Source organism: Falco punctatus (genome assembly GCF_963210335.1).
Source record: "Falco punctatus genome assembly, chromosome: 17".
In the NCBI taxonomy this organism is placed as follows: Eukaryota; Metazoa; Chordata; class Aves; order Falconiformes; family Falconidae; genus Falco; species Falco punctatus.
The window spans coordinates 4,178,435-4,206,276 of NC_137597.1; the positions used below are offsets into that span (position 1 = coordinate 4,178,435).

At 56.4% G+C, this 27,842-nt stretch overlaps 1 protein-coding gene and 1 long non-coding RNA gene across 5 annotated transcripts; one reads left to right on the top strand and one right to left on the bottom strand.

Moving 5' to 3' along the window:
* On the bottom strand, positions 1–20,738 carry LOC308054464. 4 transcript variants are annotated; one of them, XR_013924109.1, is made up of 5 exons: positions 18,887–20,738; positions 18,511–18,727; positions 14,157–17,607; positions 8,263–11,307; positions 1–1,999 (listed from the first exon to the last, which is right to left on the bottom strand). It is a non-coding gene; the product is annotated as an uncharacterized lncRNA (long non-coding RNA). The 4 variants fall into 4 exon arrangements; XR_013924110.1 differs by lacking the exons at positions 18,511–18,727; positions 18,887–20,738 and having other exon boundaries at positions 1–1,442; positions 1,911–1,999; positions 14,157–18,271; XR_013924111.1 differs by lacking the exons at positions 18,511–18,727; positions 18,887–20,738 and having other exon boundaries at positions 1–488; positions 1,175–1,999; positions 14,157–18,271.
* On the top strand, positions 7,254–26,568 carry BAK1 (BCL2 antagonist/killer 1). The gene is made up of 6 exons (XM_080367344.1): positions 7,254–7,558; positions 11,565–11,681; positions 18,278–18,413; positions 18,542–18,685; positions 20,745–20,925; positions 21,060–26,568. Exons 2-6 carry the CDS (start codon positions 11,597–11,599, stop codon positions 21,162–21,164), a joined length of 651 nt encoding a protein of 216 aa, XP_080223470.1. The 5' UTR covers positions 7,254–7,558; positions 11,565–11,596; the 3' UTR covers positions 21,165–26,568.
* Positions 26,569–27,842: the final 1,274 nt, after the last annotated feature.

The window sequence follows — 27,842 nt, forward strand, 5'->3', positions numbered from 1 at the left end:
TGTAGGTTGATGGAAAACCTCCAAAACCTCCTTGGCCTGTGCAGAGATGGTCCCTTGATGCCCCCCATCCTCCTGTCCCCAGTGTCCCCTGCTCCCCGCAGCCTGGACCCGGGCACGGGGCAAGGAGCCAGCGTGGCCCCGCAGCCACCCACGGGTGTCTGTGTCACCCAGCTGGGTTAGCCCGGCTTGGTTCAGCTCGGTTGGAAGTCGGAGAGTGCCATCTGGTGCTGCGAGGAGATTTCTCTTCCCCAAGCAGGTTCTCGCAGCTCAGCTGAGGGTCTGGGGGGACCCAGCGCAGGGGCTCTGCTCCCAGCCTTGGCAGGAGGGTGCGGGGGGGCTCACCTCCCGGCCAGGACCACAGCGGGGGGGGGGGGGGGGGGGGTTGCAGGCAGGAGGGGGACAAACGGAGTCGCAGGTGTATCAGCTGCTGCATTCAGAATCAGCTCCTCTTTGCCTTCCAGCTCCACCGAGCTTCCCAGGGCATGAGGCTGCAGCAGGGGAAACAAAAAAAAATGAGAGAGAAAAAAATAAAAGATGATGTCAGCATTGACAAAATATCTCTGTAAAACAGCTTGATTCTGATGTAATGCTAATTCCGGCAGCTGATCTTGAAAAAAACTCTACCTCTCCTCCCCTCACCACCCTGGCCATGCCAATTTATCATCCGGAGAGCTCAGAGCGCCTCATGCACTCGAGCAGATGTCTCCTGGCGCAGGAGGGAAACTGAGGCAAGCAGGGGGGAAAGCTGGCCTGGGGTCACATAGGGAGCCAGCAACAAAACCCTGCAGACATCTGCTCCTCAGCTTCCCCCACCCTAACTGTTCCTTAGCTCCCGTCTCCCCCATTTCACCAGGCAGCGGCAGGATCTGTAGCACAATTGTGCCATATACAAAGGAAATCTATCAAACCCCCCCAACTTTTTAACAGCTTCAGGCAGCTCCCCAAGCCTACTGGTAAAACGCTGCCCTGGCATCCCTCTTTGCTGCCTGGAACAAAACGTTGACCGTTTCTCAAAGAGCTGATTTAACGTGCTGCACCATCCGGCAGTGAGGGGGGCTAATTTGCCTTGCACCTCTGTGCTGCACCATCCCCTCCCCACACCCACGCTCCGGCTGAGCAGCTTTATTAAACCACTAATCCATCTGCCACCCCAGCTACTTCCTGCAGCTCTTACCAAGTCCTGCGCCTTTTTCAGCCCTGACCGAGCGGTTGGAGTCTCGGCTCCGCTGTGCATTTGGTTTTCTGCTGCAAATCTGCCCTGTTTGTATTGTCTGGATTGGTGGCACCCATCCTGCTCCACCCGTGGCCTCCTGGCTTGCTCAAGCTGTCCTGTGGATACTTGGGGAAATGACCAGCACCCCTGAGCTCATCTCTGATGAAGACCTAGGCTGCAGGGGCATCTCTTGTCCCATTGTGGATCGATGTGGTTTATGACAACAGGTCTGTCAGGGATGGCAAGATAAATTTGCAGATCCAGCTTGTTTCATGGCTGGTGGGTAACAAGATACCCAGTTAAACACCCATGGTCACAGTGGGGGTCTTTAAGACCAGGAAGGGAACCCCAAAAGCTTGGCTCTTGCCACTTATCCCTATTTCAGTCCCATCCATCCCACTTCAGCAAACATCCCAATACCATGCACCATGTCAGTGACCAGCAGCATCATCCTGAGACCATTCCCTGCTCAGCTGGACCAGGGAGGTACAGAAGAACTTCAGAGACACCCCTGAAAGCCCACAGCCTCTGACACGGCCGTGCCTTGGCAGTGCCAGGGGTCAGTTTTTAGCATCCCCCATGTTGCTCTATCCCTATCCTTTTTCTGCAGCCTGAGGGCATTAAGATCTGCGTGCACGTAGATCCTTCTCAGGAGTGATCACCGCCTTAGCCCCATGTCCCATGTCCTTTCACCAACCTCAGGTGAGGTCCGTTGATGTCTGTTCATGTGGAAGAGCCTGGTCCTCTGGAACAGCTCTGTTTTCGGGGATCCTGCATCCTCGCCTCCTGTTTAAAACAAGCCCGAAGAAAACAGTGACACCCCAAAGCTGTCACCTCCCTGCACATGCTCCTGGGCACAGCAATTGAACATGCAGTAGAGTGTCTGAAAGAGGACACCATGCCAGGTCCAGATCCTCTAGTAGAGCAAAGCAGAAGGATTTACCACCAGGCACACTGGGCTTTGAATTCAGCGAGCAACTGGCTGAAGTGCCGCAGCCCCTCGAATCCCCTGGGAAATTCCAGTGCTCTCTGCCCTGGCCCTTGGGTGCTCCCTGCAGTGCTCTGACCGCCCCCTCAATCCCCCTGCTCGATCTTCTCCAACGAGCGGCTTGGATGCCAACATTTAGCCAGCAAACAGCATGCAGCACATATCCAAAAAGCTCATATCCAAAGCTCCTGTCACCCAAAGCTCCTCTCCAAAAAGCAACATACACACCGGGAGAAGGGCTACCAGTCATTCCTCAGGACTTCTCCCGCCAACCACCAGGCAGCCCACAATTCCTTGAGGATGAGTAGGGGGATTTCCTTTCCCTCTGAGCCATCCTCTCACCTTGCAGGAGCTGCTCTTTCTTCCCTTCAACATCAAAGTCCAAAGAAAAAATCGGCTCGGGGCTTGCACCACAGATAACATCACCACCATCAGCACACAAACCTTGAGGGACCCTGTCCCTGGAGGCAAAGCACAGTTAGATGCCTTCAACCGAAGGCCAGCAGGACCAGCGTTGCAATTTCTGACCCTCTAGCAGCAACACTAGCACAGCTGGATCTGGTTGCATCCTTTGTCAGCAGCCTGGAGAAGCCAAAGGCTGCAAAGGGCTGTAACTCAGGTGTCTGAAGGGTGCCACAGCCTGCAGGAGCTGCCTGGGGACCTTTGGGGAGGTAAGGGCAGCACAGGCAGCGGTGGCAGCAGAGCCTGCCTGCTGTGCGTGCAGCATGTCCCGAAGCCGTACTGGTTCTGGGAGCCAGTTGCAGCCTTACTGGAAACACTGGGCTCATTTCGGTCTTTTAAGGAAGTTGTGGGAAAATTGGGTTTTATAAAATCCGAACGAGCAGCTGTTTATAAAGTCCAAATGAGCAGCCTTCTGCTAAACACCGGCTGCTCAGGATCTGACAAGGCTGACACAGCCAGGGGAGCTGCTCCCTGTCCCTCCAGGGCATCCGTGTGTTGAGGACTTGCTCCCTCAACAGGGACACTGAAGCAAGTGGGGCTTTTGGCCCCATGTCACCCACCCACCCAACGCTTACGTCTCCAGAGCTTTGTCACCAAAAGCTTCTGGAGTGGCTGTCCCCTCCTTGCTGGCCACCCCACTGCCTGCACGCTGCCAGGCTGGGCTGCCGGCAGGAGCATCACCCGCATCCCCAGCCACCAGCTCCCTGCTGCTGGTGCTCAACATCAGGCAGCTCCTGCTCCTGCTGCTCCCCAGGCAGGCGGTGAGGCTGAGCTTCTCCAGCTCCTCTGTGCTCTCTCCTCAGCACCCTCCCAGTGCTCCCAGTGCTCCCAGCTTGAGTGCTGCTGGCCTGCCAGTTCCCCTCAGCTGCTGCAGCCCCCAACAGCACCCAGCGCTTGCCCCTGCGCCCTGGGCTCCCATGTGCCCTGCATGCTCCATGGGATCTCAAAGAGACCTCGGAGGAGCTGGAGCAGGGTAGGATGGCCGGGAGCCTGGGCGGCCGCTGGAGCATCCTTCGGTGCCCAGTGCTGGTGGCTCAGCAGCTCAGACCTGGGTTTGGATTAAATGGTCCCAAACGGCCCCGAACCCAGAGCTGCCACACCAAGACAGTGACAGGGGTCTGAAACAAGGCTGGGCACGGGGCAAGATGCCACTCGAGGGGGGGGCAAAGGATACACAGCCCAGGGCTGGGAGGCGGATAGAGACCAAGCACAGCCCAGAGCTGGGGGAGAAGGGGGGTCCCAAAAGATGAAGTCCCCCTTCTACCCCCAGTAACTGGTTCTTGCAGCATTCGCACCTCTGCTACAGCCTGGCCTAGCCCTGAGATGTCACACCAGCGAGGGAGGGTGGGAGGAAGGGAGAAGGCTCATGGAAACACACAGGAACTCCTGCAGCAGTGCAGTACCATGGCCAAAGAGAGAAAGATGAAAAATTAACTACTTCTGCAGGCAGCGGCGGAGCAAACGGCTTTTTAAAGTGTCTGCACTCACCATTGCAATGCGATACGTTTATGGCAATAAGAGCAGGAACTGAAAGAGCAGCAAACTCAAGGACCTGTTTCTCCCTCGGCCACCCTGGCACCAGGTATTTTCCTGGGACCACAGCCTCAGGCAGGGTATGATTTTCCCTACAATATTCCTGTGCTCAACAGAGCCATGCTGGAGCCGCAGTGACGCTGGCACAAAGCTGCCCTGGCTGCTGTAGCGTGTCCCTCGCGGAGGCACGCTGCTTGGGGTTCAGCTTTGCTTCTGCACTACGAGTTTCTGCCGGTGCCTGCTCATCCTTGGCTCAGCTAGCCGCAAGAAGGGTGGGTTTGGTCTTTTTTCCCCCTCAGAAAAACTCATCTAAAACTGCCATGTCATCATGACTGGTTGAAACCGAGATTCTCCCATCCTCCAGCTGCACCCTCCTGCTTCCTTTCCTCTGTCATCGCTGGGCTTGGGCAGCCGGTGCAGGGCACAGCTCCTGCAAAGCACAGACCGCAGCCCTCCTCGCTGCAAAAAGTGTGTTTCCACATCAGCCCCTTGCTCTTCCTGGCACAAGAGGGCTGGGGATGCACGGCTGAGCGCAGCCCCCTTTCCCAGCACCAGCACAGATTTAGACTACGCCAACCAAGTGGTGAAACCACAGCCTAAAATCCCACATGAATCCCGAAGCCAGGGGCTCCTTCTCTGCAGCTGCCGTGCATCTCCTATTTGCACCAGCAAATATATCTCTTTGTTTACACCAGCCAAAGGAGCTGCCGGTGGAAGCAGGGAACATCTCACATCAGCAGCAGCGATCGCAAAGCCAGCGCGGCAGAGCCAGCTGGGAATTTCTTCCCTATTGCCTCAACATCTTAAAGCCACTGCAACAACAAAGCAGGCTGTCCCTGCACCTGCAGAGCCACACGCAGGGTTTAGACCGCTCACCAAATGATCTCCTAAATTCTTGCTTGCCACCATCATTTCTTGATGTCCATAGTGGCCATTCCCACAGCACAGCTGGTGCTTTCAGACTCATTTCCCTTTATCCCAGACATCGTCCTGCTCTTTGACACTCTCCAGTAGCCACTTTGCAGGCACGTCGCGGTACGAGCCCCTGCTGCCCACCCACAACTCGGTCCCCACAAGCTCCTTGCTGCACTTCCCATGGACACAGAGGAGTTGTCCAACCCTCCCGCACAGCTTATTTTCCATACCTTTTGCTGCTCAACGTGATTAGAAGCAGCTATGAATATCATACACCTGATGCTCGCCCAGTACCCGTTTCCCAAGCATACAGTTGTGCCACAGAGGTGTTATGCAATGTATCTGAGGTAGAAGTGGTTTGCAAAAAGGAAGAAGAATTTTTAGATTAGATTTGTTTGTGCAAAAGTTCTTACCAACGCTGTTGCCTAGTGAGGTAATACTAAGGGATGCTAAATCTGAAGTGGTGGTGGGACTCAGGAACAGCCCAGATTGATGTGATGTGGCAGAGAGAAGCACAGGATTCACCAGGCACCAGGCAGCACATCCCACTGCACTAGAATTCAGCTTCAGACCTGGCCGCACATCACACTGGCTGTGTACAAGACCAGCCACCACCAGCACAGACCAGCAGGGATGCTGGGATAACCCAGAGGGCCCCAGCCAGCCACCGCTGCTACATCCACCACCAAAACCCACCCCAAGGCTCAGTGCAGAAGTAAGGTTGGTGGTGGGACCTTGAGCCCCCCCAGAACCAGGAGTTTCTCTGCATGCTGGGAGGAAGGCAGACCCCTTGCTACCAGGCTGATGGGGTGCTCCCTGTTAGGTGATTCCTCATCCTCCTCTGCTCCGTGATTCGTCCTGAAAGCCATCTGTGGCCCGGACACAGCTCTCTTGGCCCCTGGCCCCCACAGTTACTGCAGGCATCCCTCGCTTCACCCTCCACAACCTGCTTCTCGCTGGTGTCAATGTAGCTACCGCCCTCGGAAAGGTCCGCCGAGCTCCGAGGGGCTACGGCATCTCTGGGGCCAGGGCATCTCTGGGGCCAGGGGCTCATTTTCCGCAGGGAAAGCTCAGCCAAGTAAATCAAGAATTCAAAAATCTCTGGTTTTTTTCAGCTCTGGGTCAGGGAGCATCCCACAGGGCATGCCGTCCCAGGGCATGGAAAATGCTCCTACCATTGGACAGCCAGGTCGTTTGATAATTAGCAGTCAGGCATTTATACGAGCCCCAAACCTTTGCTTACCTGGCCTGTTTCAGCACCAACACGAAGCCCCTGGCAGGTCCCCCAGGAGCAAGGAGAGGAAAAGCATCTGGGGCAGCTTCCTGAGGCAAAGAGCCACCTCCAGGGAAAAAGCCGTCTTGTTCCCTAGGGTTATCCACATGCACCCTTTCCCCCAGCCACTGTGATCCGTCCCAGTCTCAGTGGATTTCTAATTTCCTAAGCCACTCGGTGTGAACCCCCTCTGCCACCAGCAGCTTTTGCTGGTGGATCTGGTGAATCAATGCAGAAGTTTCCTACTGGAAACCAGGAGTGCTTTAGCGATGTGCGACCAAGGGCAACCTGGTGGTGCTGAGGAGCCGCAGCCCTAAAAAAGGGGCAAAACATCACTGGAACCCGGGGAGAAGCCAAAGACTGGGGAATCATGCAAGGAGGGTGCTGGGGTGGGGTGTGGTGGGATGCGCTGGGGTGGGATGCGGTGGGATGGGGTGGGAGGGGATGCTGTGGGGTGGGGTGGGGTGGGAGGGGATGGGATGCGCTGGGTGGGATGGGATGGGATGCGGTGCGATTGGATGGGGTGGGATGGAACACAGTGGGATGCTGTGGGATGTGGTGGGGCGGGGTGCGGTGGGATGGGGTGGGGTGGGATGGGATGCGGTGGGGTGGGGTGGGAGGGGAGAGGAGAGGATGTGGTGGGGTGCGATGCGATGCAGTGGGATGGGATGGGATGCGGTGGAATGGGACGCGATTGGATGGAGTGGGATGGGACACAGTGGGATGCTGCGGGATGCCGTGGGGTGGGATGCGCTGGGGCGGGATGCGCCATCCCCACAGCACTAGGTAGCAGCCCCCCCGCGCTGCCCCGCGCCCCGCAGCCAGGCGATGCCCCAGCTTCACCCCGGCCCCCCCAGCCCCCCGCTGCGCCCGGCCCCGCCGCCGCTTTCCCACGCTGGGGCCGGGCAAGGCGCCTCTAGAGGGAGCTGAGCCCTGCCCGGCTGCGCGCCTGCATCTATGGTCTGGGGTTGGGTTTCTTTTTTTTTTTTTTTTTTTTTTTTTTTTTTTTTTTCTCTTCTTCTTTTCCCTCCTCCGCGGCTCTGCTCGCTTCCTTCCCCCGCGCCGCTCTCCGGGTAGGAGGCAGGAAGGGAGGCGGCGGGGATGGAGCAGCCCCCCGCCGGGATGCGTTAGCTCCCCGGGACCCCCCGGCCCGCCTGGTCCCCGCCGGGACGCGGTGAGTACCGGGGGACCCCCCACCCCCAGCCTCCCCCGGGATGGGGTATCTTTATTAACTGGGCCCGGCCGGGCGGTGCCGGGAATCGGGGGATGCACCGGGAGCCCCGGGGGGCAGGGGCTGGGGGGGGGGGGGGGGAGGGGGGGGGGGCAGCAAAGCTGGAGCGGGGGGAGGGGGCAGAGCCGAAGGGCCTCATCCTGCACGGCCCCGGGAGCGAGGGTAAAGTACGCGGTGGTACCTGGCAGAGCAGCACGGCGGTGCGGGCGGTAGCAGGGCCGGGGTGGGGGTCCCGCCGCCCCTCAACAAGCGGGTCGGTGCCCCCCGGAGGAATTGTCGCCTCTTTTAGTTATATTTTCTCCAGCTGCCGGGTTTTCCCCCTTGCGAGGCCGCGGCGGTGACAGTCGCACCCAGCATCCCGGTGCCAGCGCCCGGGGTCGGGGGCAGAGGGAGGCCGGGGTTGTCCCAGCCGTGGGTGGGAAGAGCTGTGGCCACGCTGAGGGTGACATCTGGCTCGCCCCGCTCTGGGCCGTGACCTCTGGCGACTGGCATGGCACGGCACATGTGGCTTTGCACCCAGCAGCGGGGACCACGGGGATGGGGGCACGCAGCAGGGGGGACACACCCCGGCCGCGACGTCTGCATCTGCTGGGGCTCGTGGGCCAGCAGGACACTGGTGCCATACTGGGTAAACTGGGCGAACTCACCTGTTTGCTCTTCGAAGCCAGGCTGGGAGGAGCGGGCCTGATTCTGCACTGCCCGTGCAGGGCTGGCAGCAGGGCACGGGTGTCCTGCGGGATCTCCCCCCTGGAGAGGGTTAGCTGACCTGCACGCTGCAGGATGGAATCGCTCCCGTGCCCGGGCTCGGGGCCAGACCTACAAAATGCTCGTCCCAGAGGATGCTCCACACATTTCCTGGAACAGGATCTTCATAACATGTCGGGAGGTGACTTCAGAGCCCCAGAGCTGGGCTTATTCCTGGGGATTATGGCTGCTCCTGCAGATCTGCCTCCCTCTCTGGGTCCATCCCACCAGCTTTCCCGCACCCAGGCACTTTCCTTCTGAGAAAAGTTGGGAGAAGTAGTGAGTGTGTCACGAGAGCACACGGGAAATGTGTCAGAGAGCTGTTCTTGAAGAACAGGAGATGAGGGTGAAATGAGAAACAGTTGAGGCAAAGGTCTTTTTTTATTAGGGAAGCCTGAGGGGTTCCAGGAAGGCTGATTCTCTGCATGGCATGTGCTCATTAATAAAGATAAGAATCCTGTGCCACCTCGGAGGTGTTGCTAAATCCACATCCTAGGTGCTGTCTGCAGCTTTTAACCCTTTGTGGCCTCCTACAAGAGCAAAAAGGGTGAAGCTGAATCCTTCAGCAGCTGCTGAGTGTTAACCACCCACCCCCCCAGTAACCTGCAGCTTCCCCCAAACCCTGGCTGGAGCCCTGTCTCGGATCCTGGAGAGCCTTCGTTTTCTGCAGCCTTGGGCTGGTCTGAAGTGTACGGGCGTGATACGCATCCTCACACCCTTCCCACCCACCCTCACACCCTTCCCGCTTATCTTCCAGCGTGGATTCTCCTAACGGAGAACACGGGGCAAAGCAAAGGGGCACTGGGCTGGGAAGCGGGAGGAATGTGGGCAGCAGCACCCTTGGTATGGGATAGGATGGTCCCAGGCACCTGGACCCCCAGCAGGACGGGCAGTGAGCTGTCTTGGGTGTTCACTTAGTTTGCAGGAGTGGGAGTTTGGGGTGCTCCCCGGGGAGCGGGTCAGGAGCCAGCATAGCTGCCAGTCCCAGCTGCGCATGTGTGCAAAAGGGGCTGCGGTGGCCCATGTTGCAGGAGAAGAAAGCGCTGCAAGAAACTATATTGAGAAGGAAACTGAAAATGAAAGTGCCTCTTACATGGGCGGCCGCAGTCGCAGTCGCAGCCTTCCTCAGGGTTTGCCAGACGGCAAGCGTGAAAAATCACGAGTCAGCTGCTTCTCTCCAGCCTCCTGCGCTCGCAGGCCACCCTTCGTGCTGGGCAGTCAGGTCTGCATCAGAAATTCCCTGCTAATCGCAGCGGAGGTCTGGGACAGAGGCAGTGGGGTGGTGTCAAACGCAGCCAGTTGCACCTACAGACCCAGCTGTAAAGGCTCCAGGGGCAGCTGGACTCTTTGGCCGAATGCATCCTTACCCTCCCCAGCATCCAGGGCAGCCTCGGGTCAGTGGAAATTCGTAGTGCTTTGGTTAGCACGAACGCCAGAGAGCTGCTCTGGGTCCGGGCTGGCTTCCCCTTGAAGGGTGCTGAGGCCCTTCCCTGCGAGGTGGGCTGCAGCTGGAGCCTCGCTGAGCACCCCAGGAGGCGCTGGGGATGGCAGCGGAGGCAGGACGGGAGGGTTTCCTCTGTGGAGGAGGGGACGGGGGCACGTGCATCCGCTCCAAGGACTCCCTGAGCTCTCTCCACCACTTCCCAGAGCAGCGAAGAGCAAGGAGAGGAGCAGCTCTGGAGCCTGGGTCTCTGATCTGGGCAAGTGGGAGCCAGCTCTCCTCCCGGCTTTACTCTCCATCCCAACTGCTGATCCTCATCGTGTTTCCAGCTTTTCCTTGGATGGGGATGTTTAAGGTTGGGGAGGAAAAGGGAAATCCTGTCCTCGGGGGCACAGAGGAAAAAACAGCATCTCCATCTGCGTGTCACCGCGGCCGGGGCTCCCTGACTGCAGCTCTGCAAACACGCGGTGGCTTTCGAAGCGGGGCTGATAAGCTTTGCATTTCCAGACCCCCGTCCCCACCTCGACTGCAAACTGTACTTCACACTTACTTCACAGCACCCTCAATTTAAGTTTTAATTCTGCATAATCTTCAGCGTGAGGTTATATGCTCGGACCGTGTGTTGCCCTTCTCATCCTGACACAGGTGGTTATTTATCCATAACCAGTGCTTTTTTTATTGTTATTATTTTTGCCCAGGTTACAAGTTGCATTTCTGGGTGTCGGTGTGTCTTTAGTAATTTAGACCTGGTGCAAATCACAACCCCCACCAGTTGAGCCCTGTAGAAGCCCCGAGAACATGTACTGGCATGCCAGGCGGGCTGGGAGCTGCCGTGCTCTCTCGCTAACCCTGGTGGTAACTGCGTCGACTCGCTTCCTTCTCTGCAAAAACTGGGGGTGAGGTCAGTGCAACGAGCAGAGAGATAAAGGAGCTGCGACAGCCCTAAGCCACAGGTCTGGCTTTGGGCCACCTGTGAAGTTCAGGGGCGACAGGAGCCGCGCATTTGGTTCTCATTTCGTTTTCTTGTTCTGGGAGCGGCTCAGAGTAAGAATTGTGCGGAACAGGGGGAATTCTAGCCTCTGGATTTTGGAGAAGAGGGAACTCGTCTCTTGTAGGAGTTTTGGAAATCAAGTTGGAGGTGCTTGCCAAGAGGAATCGGCGCCATCGCTCCGGCTCTGCGCGGGAGCCGCGGTGGGTTTGCTCTTGCCGTGCCAGCAGGTCAGGGGAGCAGCATTCGGGGCAGCAGCAGAGCCCCACGACTCAGCTCCCAGGCACGTTCTCTGGGTGCTGCCAGGAAGTCACAGAGCCCTCTTGCGCTGTGATTTTTGGCTTTCAGCCCGGCGCAGAGCTGCTGCGAGCGCTGGTGTCTGGGCTAAGAGCCGGTGCAGCCCCGGGCGCTTTGCTGAGTGGGTTGGTCAGCGAGTTGCTCGCAGGTTCCCGGCGAGGATGCGCAGGTCCTGAGGTCAAGTGCGGAGCTGAGTGACTACCTTTTGTGGCATGTGACCACCTGCAACGTTAGATGAGTCAGGAGAGGAGAAATCCAGCCAAGGGGCTTGGTGTGGACTGGAATTGGGGAGCAGTGCTGCAAAGGGAGCAGCCAGGTCACCTGCAGAGATAAAAGCAGGCAGCATTGCTCCTCCAAGCACTTGGCTCAGCCAAAGGGGCTTCCTAAGGCTGGTGGGGGGGAGCAAGGGGGGAGCAAGGCTCCCGTGACCCTGCTGGCTGCTCATAACCTCGCTCACATATTGTCTCTGGTCGTTCCAGGTAAAGCTGATACTCCCCAGCATCTCTCTGCAATGGCTTCAGGGAACGACGGTGACCCACTGGGGGCCCACGGGCGTCAGGAAAGCCACAGGCGCAGGTCACAAGAGCTCAACTCAGGTAAAAAGGTTGCTGTGATATTCAGGGGAGGAAGCATTTTCAACTCTTTTTCTTTCTTTTTTTTTTCTTTTTTTTTTTTTTTTCCCTCCCTGCTCTGTTCCTTGGGAAAGGTGGTTTCTTCATACCTCCAGGGCCCTTGGCAAGACTGGGGTAACAAACCAACTCCATAAAGCTGTGCTGAACCGAACTGGGAGAGCAGCGCGTGCGCAATGCTTTGGGGAGATGCGCGGCGTTGGGTTAGCGCGGTGGGCAGCAAGGAGGGGCTTGAAAGGCACGGAGAAAATAAGTGTGCAGGGAGCTGCCGGAGTGGGGTACGCTCGCAGCTCCGTGCAGGCATGCTGAGGTGGGCAGTGGGGTGCCAGAGGGCACGGGGGTTGGGACACGGGGCTGGCTGCGAGATGTCTGGCTGGTGCCTGGTGTCATTTACTTTCCCTTCCCTGAGCAAAAGATGCTCGATGCTTAAAACACAGAGAAAAACGCGCCTGGCTGAGCAGCGCCGGGTGTCGGGCAGTTGCTTTCAGCCTTGCTGCATCAGCTGCTGGATGAGCCGGGGTCTCCGGTGTGCCTTGGCAGAGCAGCAATGCAAAGTTACGGCTTACCAACGTGCAGGAGCAGTTCAGCCCGTTTCTCGTGCGTGCCAAGCCCAGCAGACTGTTACTAATGGGCAAAACTGGGAAAGGGGCTGAAAGGAAGCTGGGAAAATCCTCAGCTCCCGTTTCATCCCCAAATGATAAAATGCCGCTGCACAGGGAGCTGTTGAACACAGGTGACTTCTTAACCTGTTCTGCAGGTGGATTTGTAAATAAGGCTGAGTCACTGCAGTTCTGTCAATAATGCAGATTAGAAGCTATACCTACCTGTTTATGTATTTGAGCTCAGATCCAGCTCAGAGCTGTTTTATTGGCCTGATAATGTTATTTATACTCTCGTATTGCCTGGACTCCTCTCCATCTCGGAGTACCGTTTGTGCTAGATCCTGCGTGAATACACTAGAAGAAAAAAAGCACCCTGTCCTTCCCTTACCAAAGTCTACAAGGTATGAAAATAAATAAGAGCAGTTGTTTACGTATGCTGATTTCCTGTTGAGGCCATTGAGATGCTGATGTGAAAACCAGTGAAAGGATCAGGCCCCAAGCTCAAACCACACTGTTGTACAGTCACGCTTCCTGTACACTTGCAAACACTTACTGGCAGTACTGGTATCCCTCTGCTTCCCAAAACTCGGGGGGAGGTGGTGGGGTGGTGTCCATCTGGAATTTGGAGGTGGGATCTCTGCATGCCTCTTGGGCAAAAGCCTCATGGACTCCAGTGGAGGCAGAAACGTGCAGCTTCCATCATTATGGGGCGGAAGGCTTTTGTCAACAGGTATTAAGCCTGGCTTTCATTTAGGGCTTGCTTGCTCTCTTTGTTTATCTTTGGATGCAGTAGGGAGTGAAGAGATTTACCTGCTGCACAAGGATCTGCTTGAACATCCTTCTGAGCTCTGGTTCCACCAGCCGTTGCTTAGGGCATGGGCAAGATGCTGAGCCCTGGTTCCACCAGCCGTTGCTTAGGGCATGGGCAAGATGCTGAGCCCTGGTTCCACCAGCCGTTGCTTAGGGCATGGGCAAGATGCTGAGCTCTGGTTCCACCAGCCGTTGCTTAGGGCATGGGCAAGATGCTGAGCTCTGGTTCCACCAGCTGTTGCTTAGGGCATGGGCAAGATGCTGAGCTCTGGTTCCACCAGCTGTTGCTTAGGGCATGGGCAAGATGCTGAGCTCTGGTTCTGTCTAGGCTGGGTGCCCAAGTTGCACTTCTTGTGTTTTCAGGGCATTGTAGACAAAGGCAGGAGCTTCATGCTCCTGGCAGTATGTGGTGAAGAGGAGGAGCAAGTGAGCTCATTGATAGTCATGCAAAGGGGAGCAAACATTGCAGAAGGAGGCTGTAGGAGGCCCAGCACCAACGGTGCTGAGATGAGCTCAGGAAGCAGGGCTCATACTGCAGAAAAGTGACCTTGGTTCTCATCTGTAACGAGGGGGTGGCTGTCGTGCCTGTTCGGACGTGCAGCCAGGGTATGCACACCGCTACAGGAATGGTTTGGATCATTCCGTGGAGGCTTAGATCTGTGGCACCAGCCATGGACATGTCCTCACACTTGCAGGTAACCACCCAAAGGCAGCTCAGCCCCCTCCACCGCAGAGGGGCTAGCCCACGTGGTGAAAATACCACTTGTGTGGGCGTAAGCGCCTGCGTGGACCACGTCAGCCAGAACCCCAAAGCACTGTGTTGAGCAAGGTGATGTATCACTGCATCCACTTGTCACTGCTGTGGAAATAGAGGGAGATTTGATGCCAGTCTCTGCAGGGATGTCCGAGGTGCCAGGGTTGCGCATGGGAAGCCCAGCCACCCCGACACCCAGTTTGCAGTGTCCGACTGGCAACCGTGCTCTTCCTCGGGTTACCCGGGCTTTCTCACCTGTCTGTGTTTAATACTCACGTAACATGCCTAGAGAGGTGTAAGATTTGCTCCTTGGTTGTTTGTCTCAGCCCTGGACCTGATGTTGCATGTGAAGCAAGTCATGAACTGATAAACAGTTGCTTAAGGATGTTAGTCATGCATCTGTGAGCATCTCCATGCCTTCATTGCCCAGGCCAACTGCAAAATGAACAGGAAAAATGTGAGCTGCCTGTTTAAGCCCGGGTACTCATACATTCTGTAGAGCATCCAAACCCATTTAAAGATATTTTCGTCTTGTTTGGTGCCCGTGCAGTTCCTATCTCCAGCACAGACACAGAGTACTGGACTTCCCCTGGAACTGCATCCATCTCCCATCAACATGTGGTTTCCATTCTTAAAAGAAAAGAAAAAAAAAAAAAAAAAAAAAAAAAGTCATCCTTCTGATGGCTGCACTGGGAAATAACTCTGCTGTGGAACTGCCTCGTGACTCCTTTGTTCTGCCCTGCAAAGGATGCCCCCCCAAATCTTTTATGAAAAACATGATGGGGTAGGGGGAGATACACTGCCAAAGCTGAGATGCCCACCAGTCTCGGGCATCCCACTGGGCACTGGGCCCAGCCTCCCTTCCCAGTTCAGTCGCTTTGCAGACATGGGACAGGGCTCAGCTTGGGCAGCAAAGTACCAGAGCAAAACCTTGCTGCAGCCCCCAGCCCCAAGCCTGTAACTCTGGGTGTGTTGGTGGGACACCACGGAAGAGAAGAATTAAACCAGGTTTCTTGAGTCCAGTCCAGAATCTGGATCAGAGAATCTCCCTTATTGACAGATAAATTTCTCTTAAAACCATTAGCTCTGCCAGGAGGCTGTTGGAGAATGTTGCTGCTCTTTGGGGATACGGCAGGATAAGGGGCAGGGCTTTGTGCTGTGCCGATGGTTCTGGGGACGGCAGTTTTCCATTTCCCTGTCTAGAAGCCCTGCTTTTGGGTGCAGGATTGTGCCGGTGTGATGCAGTGCCAGGTGGAGCAGCCTTTGATCCTGGGTGGCATTGCTCTTGGCCAGCAGTACGTTCCACAAGTGGCTGCCTTGCCCGGTGGAAGCTAACCCAAATCCATTAACGCAGATGCTACTCACCCCACACTTGAATTGCAACTACCATGAGGTGGAACTGAGCTTCCCCTGGAGGCAGAAATCTCCAGAGATGCGTTCTTGGTTCCTCAGGGCTGTCTTCTCCCTTCAGAGCCTGTTGCTCTTTCCAGGCTGGGTATCTCCCTCTGTGCAACCAGATGCACCTCTGGGTGTAGATACTGCCCATCTCCTGCCCTCGAAAGGGGATGCTGCCAGGTTGCATCTGTCATTCCTGCCGTCTTTAGCAGGGCTGTTTAGTCGTAACGAGGTCTGACGGATAACTTTGGTGGGACCTGCCAGTTTTTCTTGTAGTGCAGCTGCTCTCCAGGAGACGGGAACTGTGAGAAGTAAAGGATCTTGCCCAGAAAGGCAGATGTTGCATGTCTGAGGCTGGCTGGGCTCTGGTCAGTGCTGTCTGCAGTGCGCATCCAGGCGAGAGGCTGTTGGGGTAGGTCTGGTCTGGATGCTGAGAGTGAGCTGGGGACCAAGGACGATGGGGTCACAGCTCCGTGAAGCCAAAGCAGAGGGGGTCCTCCCTTGCAGCGTGTGGGGGGGGTTCACAGCAGCTCCTGAGCTGCCTGACGCGGCCCCGAGGATCCCACAGGGAGCCCAAAGACCCCAGAGGAGCTCCAAACCCCTCTCCCCCCTCTCTGCTGCTGGTACTGGGGGTCCACCAGCCAAATCTTGATCTGGACAGTCTTCCTTTGGGTGGGAGAGACCCAGTGGGTGCTGCAAGGGGGAGAAAAAGACGTGTGTTCTCCTGTCCATGTGTTACTAAAAATAGCACCTGGGGTAATTAAAGCCAGGGATTTTTTTTTTTGGTACACTTATTTCCTCTTTTCTTCTCACAGCAGCGTGTTTACCCTGCCTCTCACTGAAACTGTGAGTCAGTCGGTTTCGTTTTCAGGCTCTCGCTGGAGCGGTCACTGGCTCCTCCGTAAGGTGGGATTTATTTACCACCAAATAAACCTGTTCCTGCAAAAGAAAAAACGATCCCCTGAAAACACAGCGCAACCGGGGCTTGTCATTTCCCTTCACCTTTATTTACCCACCCTAAACTCGGTGTAACCTGAGTCTCTGCAGGACAGGTCCTCTCCCTTCCCCGCGCCCCATCCAGGGCTGGGTCCATCTCCCCAGAGTCACACATGGGGCACGTAGGTGTGACCAGCCGGAAAAACTCCGTGACGAGCTGTGTGGCATGTTTTGGAGACTTGGATACAGGGATTACAGGGCATTGTTGCCAGGAAAGCTGCGTCCATCAGGCCAGGTCCTCGTATCCCAACCCTGGGACACTGCTGGGGCAGGAGCATCTCTGTATTGGAAATGCAGTTTCCAGCAGCCGGAGAACTGCACGGCCAGTCTGGCGGGTGGATATACTGGGAGGGCAGGATGGGGTTTTAGCTGGGTTGGCTGCAGTGAGCTGCGCTGCTGCTAGACAGCGTTGCCGGTGCGGATGTGCTGCTGCGTGTCACCAGCCTTGCAGGAGGATCACCTAAAGGTTCCTTCAAGTAGCTCATTTATCTGGGCTTTGCACCTCGGTGTAGCGTCTGTGAACCTCCACCCTGAATGGTGATGCTGTGGCAAGGGAGTGGGGCTCTGCTCCGTCCGTTCCATTTCTATCCCCTCTAAATTTTGCATCTTAGGAAAGAAACTGGGAAGAGCTGTGTCACTGGGACCTTAAGGCCAGCATCCCCCAACCCTGCGGGGTGACTTGGCTGGGCTGTTTGGGAACCTGTGCTTCAGACCAGATTGCTTCTCAAGTCACCCGAAACCGAGCTCTAATCAAAGACAACCCGTGACAGAGCGGGGACTTTCCCCGGGAGCAGTGTAGCGTGTGTGATAAGGTATCGGTCACCATGGTACCTGCGGGACCCAGGCGCCTTGCTGGGGGCTCCCTGCTCTGGAAGGGGCAGGTCCCGGCCACCTCCAGACCCTCGCTCTTCCCCGAGCAGCGTGGGCACGGGGGACACGCGTGCGGGTCTGGAGCTTGAGCCGTTCGCAGACAGGCGCGTGCTTGTTGGCGCTGGTTGTTTCATTCATCGCGCGGAGCCGGGTGGGTTTCGGCGCGCTGGCGGGGCTGGGTGATGTGGCTGCACGGGTGCATTCCCCCCGCTGAACCCCGAATACCTGGCGTGCCGAGCCCTGCTTGTTTACAAGAGCAGGGGAGGGACGCTGTGGCACCCAAAACCAGCCTCAGCTCGCCCCTGCAGCACGACCCCCCCTGCCCACCGCAGCCTCACGCTCGCTGTGCGACGGGCTTATTGCTTCCACGGGTTAGCAGAGCAGGGGGCTGAGGCGTCTGCTGTGGCACGGTGGCAACGGGTGTGCTGGAGCAGGAGCAGGCATTCGGTTCATGCTGATCGCCTGGCTGTGAAAATATATTTTTTTCATTTTTATTTTCTGCTTTCAAGCTCCCTGGGCTACAGTTTCTGGGTTATTCCTCTCCTTTCTGTTCCTGCCAGCAGCCCACGCAGAGGTTGCAAACCCCACCCTGGCGTCGCCGCTGCTGGGTGTATGTAAGACCAGCGATGCGTGATGGAATCGGCAAGGAATTATACTAAAAATGACCCATTTAACTTGTGCTCACCGCGTCATCGCTGATGCCACCTGAGGGCACGATCGTTGGTGGCGCTGGAAAACAAGGTGGCTTGCAGAGGGTTGGTGGGCAGCACTGGACGGAGCTTTGCCTCCAGTTTGGGTTTGGATCTGAGATGCCTGAACTTGCTCGTGCTGAGCGATGCCCTTATCGAGAGGTAACGAAGAGCTGCCAAGTGCAAGCACTCGAGCATCTGGTTTGTGTTGTGACAGTCCTGTAGCTGTCTCTTGCCAAAAGTGGATTCAAAAGGTGGGTCCGTGCCCTTAATAACAAAGGCTGGCTTCAAAATTAGTTTTCTGAGAACTAATTGACGTTGGATTCTTTTCGGTTTAGTGCAAACAGCACAAATTTAGGCTGAAAATGAGGGAATGGCCTCTTTCCAGCTTGGGAAAGCGGGGAGATGAACTTCTCCCTTGACTTTTCTTCCTCTTGTCACCCTCAGAAGACCGAGTGGCGGAGGAGACGGAGGAGGTGTTTCGGAGCTATGCCTTCTACCGCTACCAACAGGAGAGGGAGGAGAGAGGGGAGGAGGTGCCCATGGACCCAGAGATTGTGGAGATCCAGCAGGAGCTGGGCAGGTAACACTGTTACCACCCGCATGCACATCCCTCAACCCCATCCCGAGCCAGGCTGCAGTACAGACACCCCTCAGTCCTGCTTACTGGTCTTGCTGACCTGTCCATAACATCGTCTTCCCCCTGGGCAGCACCGGGAGCCTGGTGGGGAGGCGCCTGGCCATCATCGGTGATGACATCAACGAGCGGTACGACGCGGAGTTTCGCTACATGCTGAAATCCTTGCAGCCCACCAAGGAGAACGCCTACGAGTACTTCACCAGAATAGCCTCCAGGTAAGGCCACCGGCTCCCTCGGCGTGGGCTGGGCACCTTCTCCTGCAGAAACCCAGGGAAGGGAAGATCCGACGGGATGCAATGCAGTCGGTTCAACCCTTGCCCCCACCCCGGAGCAGCTGCCTCCCCGGCTGTGCCCCAGCACATAGACCCCATCCCTTCAAAAGTTTCATCACCCACCACCCCCGGGGCTGAGCTCACCATCACCGTGATGGGTCCTGTGTTTTCTGCCTGTCTGCTCTTCCTCCTGCACGCTGTTCGGGTGGTCTTCACCTGACAGTCATCTCACAGTCCTTGCACACGCTGGCCGGGCTCAGAAGGTTTGGGGGGCATGCCTGGGAAGTGTGGCCCGTGCATCAGTAGCCAAAAAACCACCCCAGCTCCCCGTCAGGGCTATAAGCAGCCCTGCACCAAGGCAGATGTGCTGCTGGTCCCACTGGGGCTTGCTGGCTAGCCGGCAAGTCCCGATGGCTGGGGCTTTCAGAGGCACAAAGCAAAGCTGCAGGCTGTGGGGATGGGCAGGTACCCGCTGCCCTTGGCGCGTGGTCCACGCGGAACGGGATCAGGCTAAGGATGGGGGATGCTCCACAGGCTTGCAGAGCCTGCGGGTGATGCACACCCAGCTCGCCCACCCAAAGCACAGCGACAGGGTGAAGACCGAAGGGCGAGCACCTGGATAGCTACTGCCCTGCTTGCCTGAGGCACAGGCGGGGACTGAGGTGGCCGTCCAGGGGTTCAGTCCTCCCTCCGCTCTGTCTGTAGGGAACCCAAGGCACTATGCACGTAAGACGGTTTGCCCAGGGGCATGCAGAAGACCTCTGGCACAACCAGAGGAGGAGCCAGGGGTCTCTGGGCTCCCAGGCTCCCACCGCTCCTCCGAGCGCGCCTGGCTCCGCTGCGGCCCCATCCCTGCGCACCCTCCGCTCGGGGTTCGCTGTCTAACCGCCTCTCTTCTGTCCTTTTCCTGCTCCCCTGTCCTTGGGAAGCCACACTGCGCTGTTTTCACCGCTTTGCCAGCCTGAGGCGGTAAACGCACCGCAAACAGGTAAATTAACCTCTGTCCCTCTCTTTGTGCTGCCTGTTTCTCTCTTGTTCCCTCTAACGTCCCTCTGCGACCTGCTCGGTGGCAGCTCCACACCAAGGCTCCGCCGAGAAGACCATTCCCTTCGGCTGTGCAGACAGAGACCAGCAGGACAGGGCACCAGGTCAAAACACAGGGCCTGAGCCTACTCTTTTTTTATTTTCTTTTCCTTCTTGCTCGCTTTGCTGGGAACCAGGAAAAATATCTTCAAAAGCCGGTATAGATCAATCGGTGCCAAAGCTGCCCACAGCGATACAGTTTGTGCATCTGAAATGTAAATCGGGAGCAGTAGGCGTCGAGTAGGTGCATTTCAGAGCCCCCCCAGCCCTTGGGAACATCAGTCTAAGGAAAAGCCAAGATTTGGGGCTCAGAGGGGTTTGTCTATGCGGGAAAATTCTGTTCTAACATGTTTCGTCCTTAGATATCCTTAAACTTCCTGACCTGCGGGTATGACCACAGAAGCAAGGGATGGTTTGGGAGAGGTGGGTGGTTGTTCCTGCTGCTGGCTGCTTGTGTAGCACCAGTTCCAGCGCACCTCGTTCGGTGCCCTTGCCCATGCAAACACAGGACCTGCGGGCAGCTGACGATCCCTGTGATTTGGATGGAGACCTGTGGGAAAGGCAGGAATGCTGGCAGGTCAGCAACAGGCATCGCAAAGCCTCCCCTCCAGCAGTTCAGAGGCTGTAGGCAGGATTTGGAAGCTCCTTTTCCCTAGGACATCCCTGGCTGAGGCAAACGGTGGTTGCGACTGAGGCCACGTTTGTTCTGCTCTGAAAGCCCGTCCTGGTGATGGGGAGCCACGTGTCATCTAGGCACAAAAATCACTGCGCTGTCTGTGCCGCTGGGATGCGCCTGGATGACTAGTGCAGCATCCCCAGCCCTGCTCAGGAACCCGCAGCCTGGGCAACACAGGGATGCGGGGAATGGGGAGGTCTGAGGCAGGGCGGTCGTTCAATGAGTCAATCGGCTTCGTTGCAGCTTGTTCGAGAGCGGCATTAACTGGGGCCGGGTGATCGCGCTGCTGGGTTTCGGCTACCGCATGGCCATCCATGTCTACCAGCAAGGCATAACGGGTTTCCTCCGCCGGATCGCCCGCTACGTGGTGGAGTTCATGCTCCGGAACCGCATCGCCCAGTGGATCGCCCAGCAGGGAGGATGGGTGAGTCGGGGGTTCCGGGGCTGAGGGGGGGCTGTGGCACTGCGGAGGTCGGTGGGGTTACCCGGGTGCAGGCAGAGCAGCGACCTGGCCCAGGCAGACCTAACACGCTGTGGTTATTCTCCGTTTCCCATTAGGTGGCTGCACTCGAGCTGGACAATGTTTACATGAAGTACATGCTGGTGGTGGTGGCCCTGGTCATGGTGGGGCATTTAGTGGTACGACGCTTCTTCAGGCCCTAACTAAGGTGGGGGCAGAGGCTGGGGGGGGTCCGGCCAAGCTCGCTCTCACATCTCTGCTCTGCATTGACGTCTCCTGAGAGAAGGGGGATTCAAGGAACCTCAGAGAGAGAGCGGCTTGGACCTGCGACCCTCCCACCGCAAAGCCCAGGGTCTCTGCCAGCTACACTGACACCACCGGGAGCTATGGAGAGAAGCGGGGGGGGGAGGGGGAAGGTTCAACTTTGTTGTCTGTTTTATGCCTTGCTGGCTGCCGAGGACAGAGCATCGCTGTGACTCCTGGCATGCAGGAGCAAGGCAGAACGGGCTCCTCTGGAGTCAAGACTCTGGGGGAACAAAGACATTGCGGTAACATACGCCTGTGTGCGCGTGTGCAAGCACGTGGGGCTTGTCCATTCCTCGGGGCTGGCGCACAGCTCCCACGTGCCGACAGCTCCAGCCCAGCCCATGCCTGCATTTGGAGAGGGATTGCAGCCTTGGTTGCTGCAATCGTTGTCTGTACGTCACTGGAGGGGCAAGCCAGCATTAATTAGCCCGTGTGGGGCTTGCTTTCACCTTCCCTCTCTTCCTGAGCCCAAGTACGTGAGCCCTCTCTTTCCTTTTAACAAGCATCCCTTCCCCTTTTTAAAGAAACACGCCAACTACCTGTCCTCTGACAATCGATGGGCCCCCTGGCAGCGCTGGTTTGCCCTGCCACAGCCCAAGCCTGGAGATCTGCAGCTCTCCCATGGCTGATGCAGGTGCTGGGCTGCAGCCTCCCAGCCCTCCCCCCCCCCGCCCCCGAAGAGACCTAGGAAGCACCAGCAGGTTGCCAAACACTAAAAAGTTTTGGGGTGACTAACGGTGGGTGTAGGCAGCCTGCCTGCCCTCCCTCCGGTTCTGCTGGGGGCTTCCATTCAGTAGACCTGGATGCTGGCAAGCGCGCAGCCCAGTTGTGACCGGTTGGTCTCCCTTGCTCTCAGGGGGAGGCACTGGAGTCGCATCCCATCCCTGCATCAGCTCTTTGTCCTCTGAGCTCAGCTGGGCAGGATGGTGCAGGCATGGCTGAGCTCAGGGGTGCAGTGTTTGACCGCTGCCGGGACAGCAGGACCCAGCCTCTTCTGGGCACAGTGTCTTTGGGACGTGACTTGACCTTGTTCCGTTCACAATTAACGCTTGAGCATGATTTTGGGGGGGAGGGAGGGAAGCAGGCTCCACTCTCCCATCTTTCTGGCTTTTGCAAAATAGGGAGAGCATCTCGGCGTGGACCGCACAGTTTAGCTCCGTTCTTCTTAACTCCAGGTGACTCTGTAAGGCTTGAAACTGTGACTGGCCCTGTCTGAGCCAAACTTGCCCTATTCCAGCATCACCCGGCTCCTAGAGTAGGTCAGCCAGCTGGGGGAGGGGACCAGAGGGACCTCGGGGATAAGAAATGAGCGGTGGTTCCATGTCTGGGCTCCTCTCCTAATGCAGACAGCCCTCCTGGGCTGGAGACCAGCACCATGGGAGTCGCAGCTCCGTAGCCCTGAGCCCCCCGGAGCCTTCCCACCATGGCTGGAGCAGGGAACTTGCTGGCATCGCTATCGCAGGACGGGCTGAGCGACCTGCTCCTCTATGGCACGGGGGTGGCCAAAGCGGGGCAGAGCCACCCTGCCCGGTGTCACCCCGAGAGCCCGGGGGGGCTGTCAGAGAGATCTCCAGGGCAGCCCCTCCGCCCCCTGTAACAGAGGCATTCCTGACAGACAGCTGTCTAACCCGTTTTTAAAACCCTCCAGTATTGCCTCCCCGTATCGCTCGTTCCTACCTTGATCTTTACCTTCAGATAGATTTTTTTTTCTTCTCCTCAGTGCCCGTCCCTTGCTGCAGTTTAGGGTTGTTCCTGCACGTCCTGTGCGAGGCACAGGGACAGGACACCTTGCATCCTTGCATCCTTGCATCCTTGCATCCTTTCTCCTTGCAGCTGCAGAGGCTTAGCAGGACCAGCCATAATTTAGTAACACTTAACGTCCCTCCTGTTCCTGCTGCTTTTAACGTAAGAATAGCAAACTTTTCAGCCTGTTCCCATATCGGGGTCTCTCTGTGCTTAGCATTTTGACCCTGCCTGTTTCTGCAGCATCCCTTTCCCTGGTGGAGTGCCCTGGCCTGTGCTTAATAGAAAGGCATTAAAATATTTGCTGTAATATTCCTCTTCTATATAGCTCTGGTTTGGTTGCTTTATTTGTTGTAGCTGTTCTGAGCAGCACAAACCTCCCGTGGATTGTCTGTGCTCAGGTTTTGCGGCTGTGCTGACTCTCTCGGAGCAGCTGAACGCCTGCCTAGCTCATTTGTCCCCTTGCAAATGTATTTCTTGGCATTTATCCACACACAACTTCATTGACCATCACCTGTTTACCCATCTTGAGCAGATCTTGAGATTCCCTCAAGATCTCAAGACTCTTCTCTGGTGTGAGCACCAGTTTAGCCACGTTAGCATCATCTGCAGTGGCCCATCCCCACTCCTTACCTTCTTTTCTGGGTGAAAACACCACCAGATGGAGCCTTTTTGCCACGATGAAAATGAACTGTTAATTGTTCTTCTCCTTTTCTTTTAATCAGCCACATTATTGGCACGTCACCGTCCTCTAAGCTGGTTCTCTGGTTTGGCTGTGTCTCCAGCAGGACTTTTTCAGAGGACCTTGGAAAGAAAACAATAGATCAGCTTTTATCCACTACTTTACCGACAGACTCCAAGAACTCTAACAGATTGGAGAGAACTTTTGCTTGTACAAAAAGCCATGCTGTTTGTAATTTATTCTCATCTTCCAGATAAAGCGTTTCACCTTGCAATCCAAATCCAGCCGTAAGGCCAGCAGACTTTAAAGAAAGAACATTTTTCAGCTTTAGGGTAGATGCTCAAGCCTTAGCAAAGTCTGTGATACCAGGACAGAGAAGAGAACTTTTAAAAATAGGTGCTGTAGCAAAGGAAAGTTTCCATTTTATCCGTTTTCTCAGGGGATTTGCAGGGAGGATCATCTCAGGATATCAGTATATTGTCTCCCCCTGCTCTCACCTCTCCCAGCCTTCCTGATGATGGTGACCAAGTGGAAAAAGGCTTGAACTGGGACTGTGAATGGGTGACTGGTCTGTAGTACTGTGTCCTGTCACTGGATGGCAACAGCACTGCGGGCACAGCCACCGGGGTGCTGGCTCCGAGGGCAGAGAGGGGCTGAGCTCCCACCCAAGGGGACACAAATCCCCTTCCCCATCCCCCTCTTTGGCCGGGTGACCTCGCTATCCATCCATCAGCTGTGGTCCGCGCACCCGGAGCGATGGGTGCGCAGCGTGCCTGACCCATAGCAAAGGCAGGCATCACTGGTTTGTACTGGAGTGCTGTCGGGGAGTGCTTTAGAGCAGCAAGAAGAGGCAGACCCAAGAGGAGAAGGCTTGGCCCTCCCCAGAAGCTGGTGCTCTCGGCAGGGTCGGTGGGCCCTCGGGGGAGCCGCAGCTGGTATCTACCTCGAAGCCCCACTTGGCAGAGCTTGGGCAGGGGGCGGCCAGGGTACCACGGGCTACCCTGGCCGTGTGCATAAGGCTGTTGCTCTGGGACTGGCAGTGCCAGAAGCCATTTCTACAAAAAAAAAAAAAAAAAAAAAAAAAGAAAAAGAAAAAAAAGTACATTTTTGCTATAGAAGCAAGAGCTCTGAATAAAACTACAATCTTAGAATCAGCCCAGGCTTCCCTTATGGGGCTGAATCAGCCACTTGACTCTGCAGGGATAAAGCCCTGCGTGACTACAATATTTTTAACCAGTGTAAACGTCATTTAACCCCCATCCCAGTCACATATTGTGCCTCGTATGAAAGCAAGCCCTTGTGATGCACTGGATAGCAGGCTCTCCCTGCTGCCACCTTCCTCACTACCGTGATGCTACTCGGGCACCATGTGCCGGGGGCTTTAGCTTCTTCCCCTGGCGAGCAAGGGAAACAGGTGGGAAGCCCTCAACTGGAAAATGAAGGTGGAAGATGAGGAGAAGTTTCCGCTATGGCTGTTCCCAAGGAGAGGATTGTTCACGGAATCATTTGGGTTAGAAGGGAAGTCTCACCCCCACTCAAAGCAAGGCTACCTAAATCACTGCAGGGTTTGGTGGGTGGCTGCTGGGCAAGCTGGTTATTTTCCCAGTATCAGAGACCCAAGCTGGGGCTGCAACTGGGAAAGGACTGGCTCTCCGATGCCTACAGCTTAGCGCACCCACGGGTACCAGTGCCTGCCTGGTCCGCTCCTAGAGTGGAAAGGAAGAGGGACCAAAGAAAAAATTCTGCCATTTCCCTTCTCCACCCAGCCCCGCGATGGCTTCAGCATCACGGTGCCCAGAGAAGGCTGAGGTACACCCCAGAAGCAGCAAAGTGGGGTGCAGGCTGTCCAGTCCGCAGGGCTGGAGGAACCGTGCATGGATGCACGGCAGGGCAGGCGGTCACAGCCTCTGGGGGGGCACCGTGGTGCCTCCCCCGGCGTGGCAAGGGGTGCGGGAAGGGACAGGTACATTCGGTGAGGATCTCGTGGTGCAAGAGGCTGCCCCAGGAGAGGTGTTAAGGGAACACAGCGCAGGGAATTGTCCAGACAGAAAACTTGGTTCAAGCAGAAGCATCTGTGTTCGGGAGGGTCGGCAGGAGAAATTAATCCGAGAGGTTATAACGGGTGCGTTGAAAAGGGGTGAGAGCCTGAAGGAAAATCTCCCTTTACTGAGCCTGTTCCTTCTGGATGGAGGAACCTGCCCGAGTTATTGCGCTGCCAGAACCACCTCTCCCTGGGACCCAGCCCCGAGCCATCCCAGCTGAACGTCGGGTGCTGAAGGGTGGCAGGGGCCAGCGCTGCCCCAGAGAAACTGGTCCCTTCACAGTCTGGACTGGTAGCAGCCTGCTCTGCGCGATGGGTTTTACACATATACTTGAAACCACACTAGCAATTCTGGTTCTTCCTTGCCTTTTTCACAGTATCGAAAAGTATATATTTCACACAGCTCCTTCCCCAGCTCCTCTCTCCACCCCTCCAGGAAGCCCCAGGTCTCTCCCAGCACTGCAGGAAGGGGACGGGGTATATGATGAAGCAATAAAGATGCTTTGCACTGACTCTGGAGGAGGGGGAGATGACTGGTAAAGACCTTTTCTTTCCAGGGGGTGGGGAGGAGAGGAAGACCACAGGCTGTCCCCGCAGCAGCAGGGAGATGGGGAACAAGCTCTGCCTGCAGACCAGCCTTTCCCCAGGGCAGGTCATTTGAAACGGCAGGCAGAGGGGCTGTGTGAAACACTGCGGGTTGCTTTTACCTGAAAAAAAAAAACAAAAAAAACCAAACCCAAACAACGTTTCTTTCACAAATATTCTGTTTTTAAATGATATAATATATATATATATTATATGTGAAAATAAAAATGGTACATGCAGTGCAAACTTTTCCTGGCTGTGCTGAGGGTTTTCTTCCAGAAGCCGTGCTCCGTGGGATGCTCTGGGTGGCTCTTGGGTGCATTATAGATCCCCCTGCACAAATTTGTACAAGGTATTTAATCTCAGTTGCCCCATTAGTTTAAGGATACCAGCCCTTCTTACGCTTTTTGTAGTTGGAGACCTAGACAGGGAGAGAAACCTGCCGCTGGAGCTTGCTTTGCCATCCCTGAGAAACAGATGTAGAGATAATGTAGAGAACCCAGTAGATGCTGCAGGGGTGAGAGGTGCAGGTTACACTGTAGTAACCTGCTCTCTGAGCAGCTGCTCGACCCACCTAGGAGTTAAGGATCTACTCTCCGATGTGTCCACACCTGCCCAGCAGGAAACAATAAGGATAGGAAATGGCAAAGGGAAAAATCCTTTACGGAGGAGTACGGCAGGGTTGTCGCCTGCCATAAAACACGGCGCCAAGGGAAAGGGACACATGTGTTCTTACCAGAAAAGCCCAACAGGTAGAAGATGGGGAGGTGCTGCCGCTGCCCTGGGTGGGGATGGAGCCGTGCCTCCTGCTAACAGCTCCAGCTGAGCGCATGGAGAACTCACGCTGCTAACTGGGACCGGGGCTGGCACGAAGCTGGGAAGCTGGTGCTTCTGCACCAGTCACTGCCCTGGGCTGCCTTCCGCAACCACCAGCCCAGGTCCAAGGCCACTTCCAGCTGCTCTCTTCCCACATCCCAGGATCGGGCACAAGCTCATACCAAGCTGCCCTCCCTCCCTTCCTTGCACTGCTCTCCTTCACTCTGCTCCAAACCTTGCTGCTTGCCTGACTTCTCAGCCCTTTGCAGGACCAGTCTGGGTGCCGGTATCCACCAACCATTCCTACCAGCACTGCCGAGCTCCATCAGGGAGCTGTAATTAGGGGAACAGGAGGCTTTAACACCACTGGGTAGTGTCTGGCAGCTGGAACCATGTGTCTTCTTAATGAGCAGGCTCCTCACTAATAAGCACAGACACACACACCCTGTGCTAACAGCCCCCCCCCCGCCCCCCCCCGTTGTCCCCACCTGCAGCCACTTCTGCTGATGCCTTCCCACCTCCTGTCACTACAGCACTGGCTTTTGGGGCTGGGATGAACCCCCCAGTGGAGCCCCAGCCTCTTGGTCACTGGTTGTGGTGGGAGCAACGAGCCCAGGGCAGCCCCGGTGACCAGTCAGGGGAGATGCTGTCTCCATCAGTCCTTGCTGATGAACACGGAGCATCCTTCCAGTTTCCCTGTCCCCCCTC

Bases quoted from the DNA above. Each gene is read 5' to 3' on its own strand.
- BAK1 (XM_080367344.1), top strand. From the start codon at position 11,597: ATGGCTTCAGGGAACGACGGTGACCCACTGGGGGCCCACGGGCGTCAG. The intron at 18,686-20,744 runs GTAAGGCCACCG...GCTTCGTTGCAG, and splicing joins TTCACCAGAATAGCCTCCAG to CTTGTTCGAGAGCGGCATTA. The intron at 20,926-21,059 runs GTGAGTCGGGGG...GTTTCCCATTAG, and splicing joins TCGCCCAGCAGGGAGGATGG to GTGGCTGCACTCGAGCTGGA.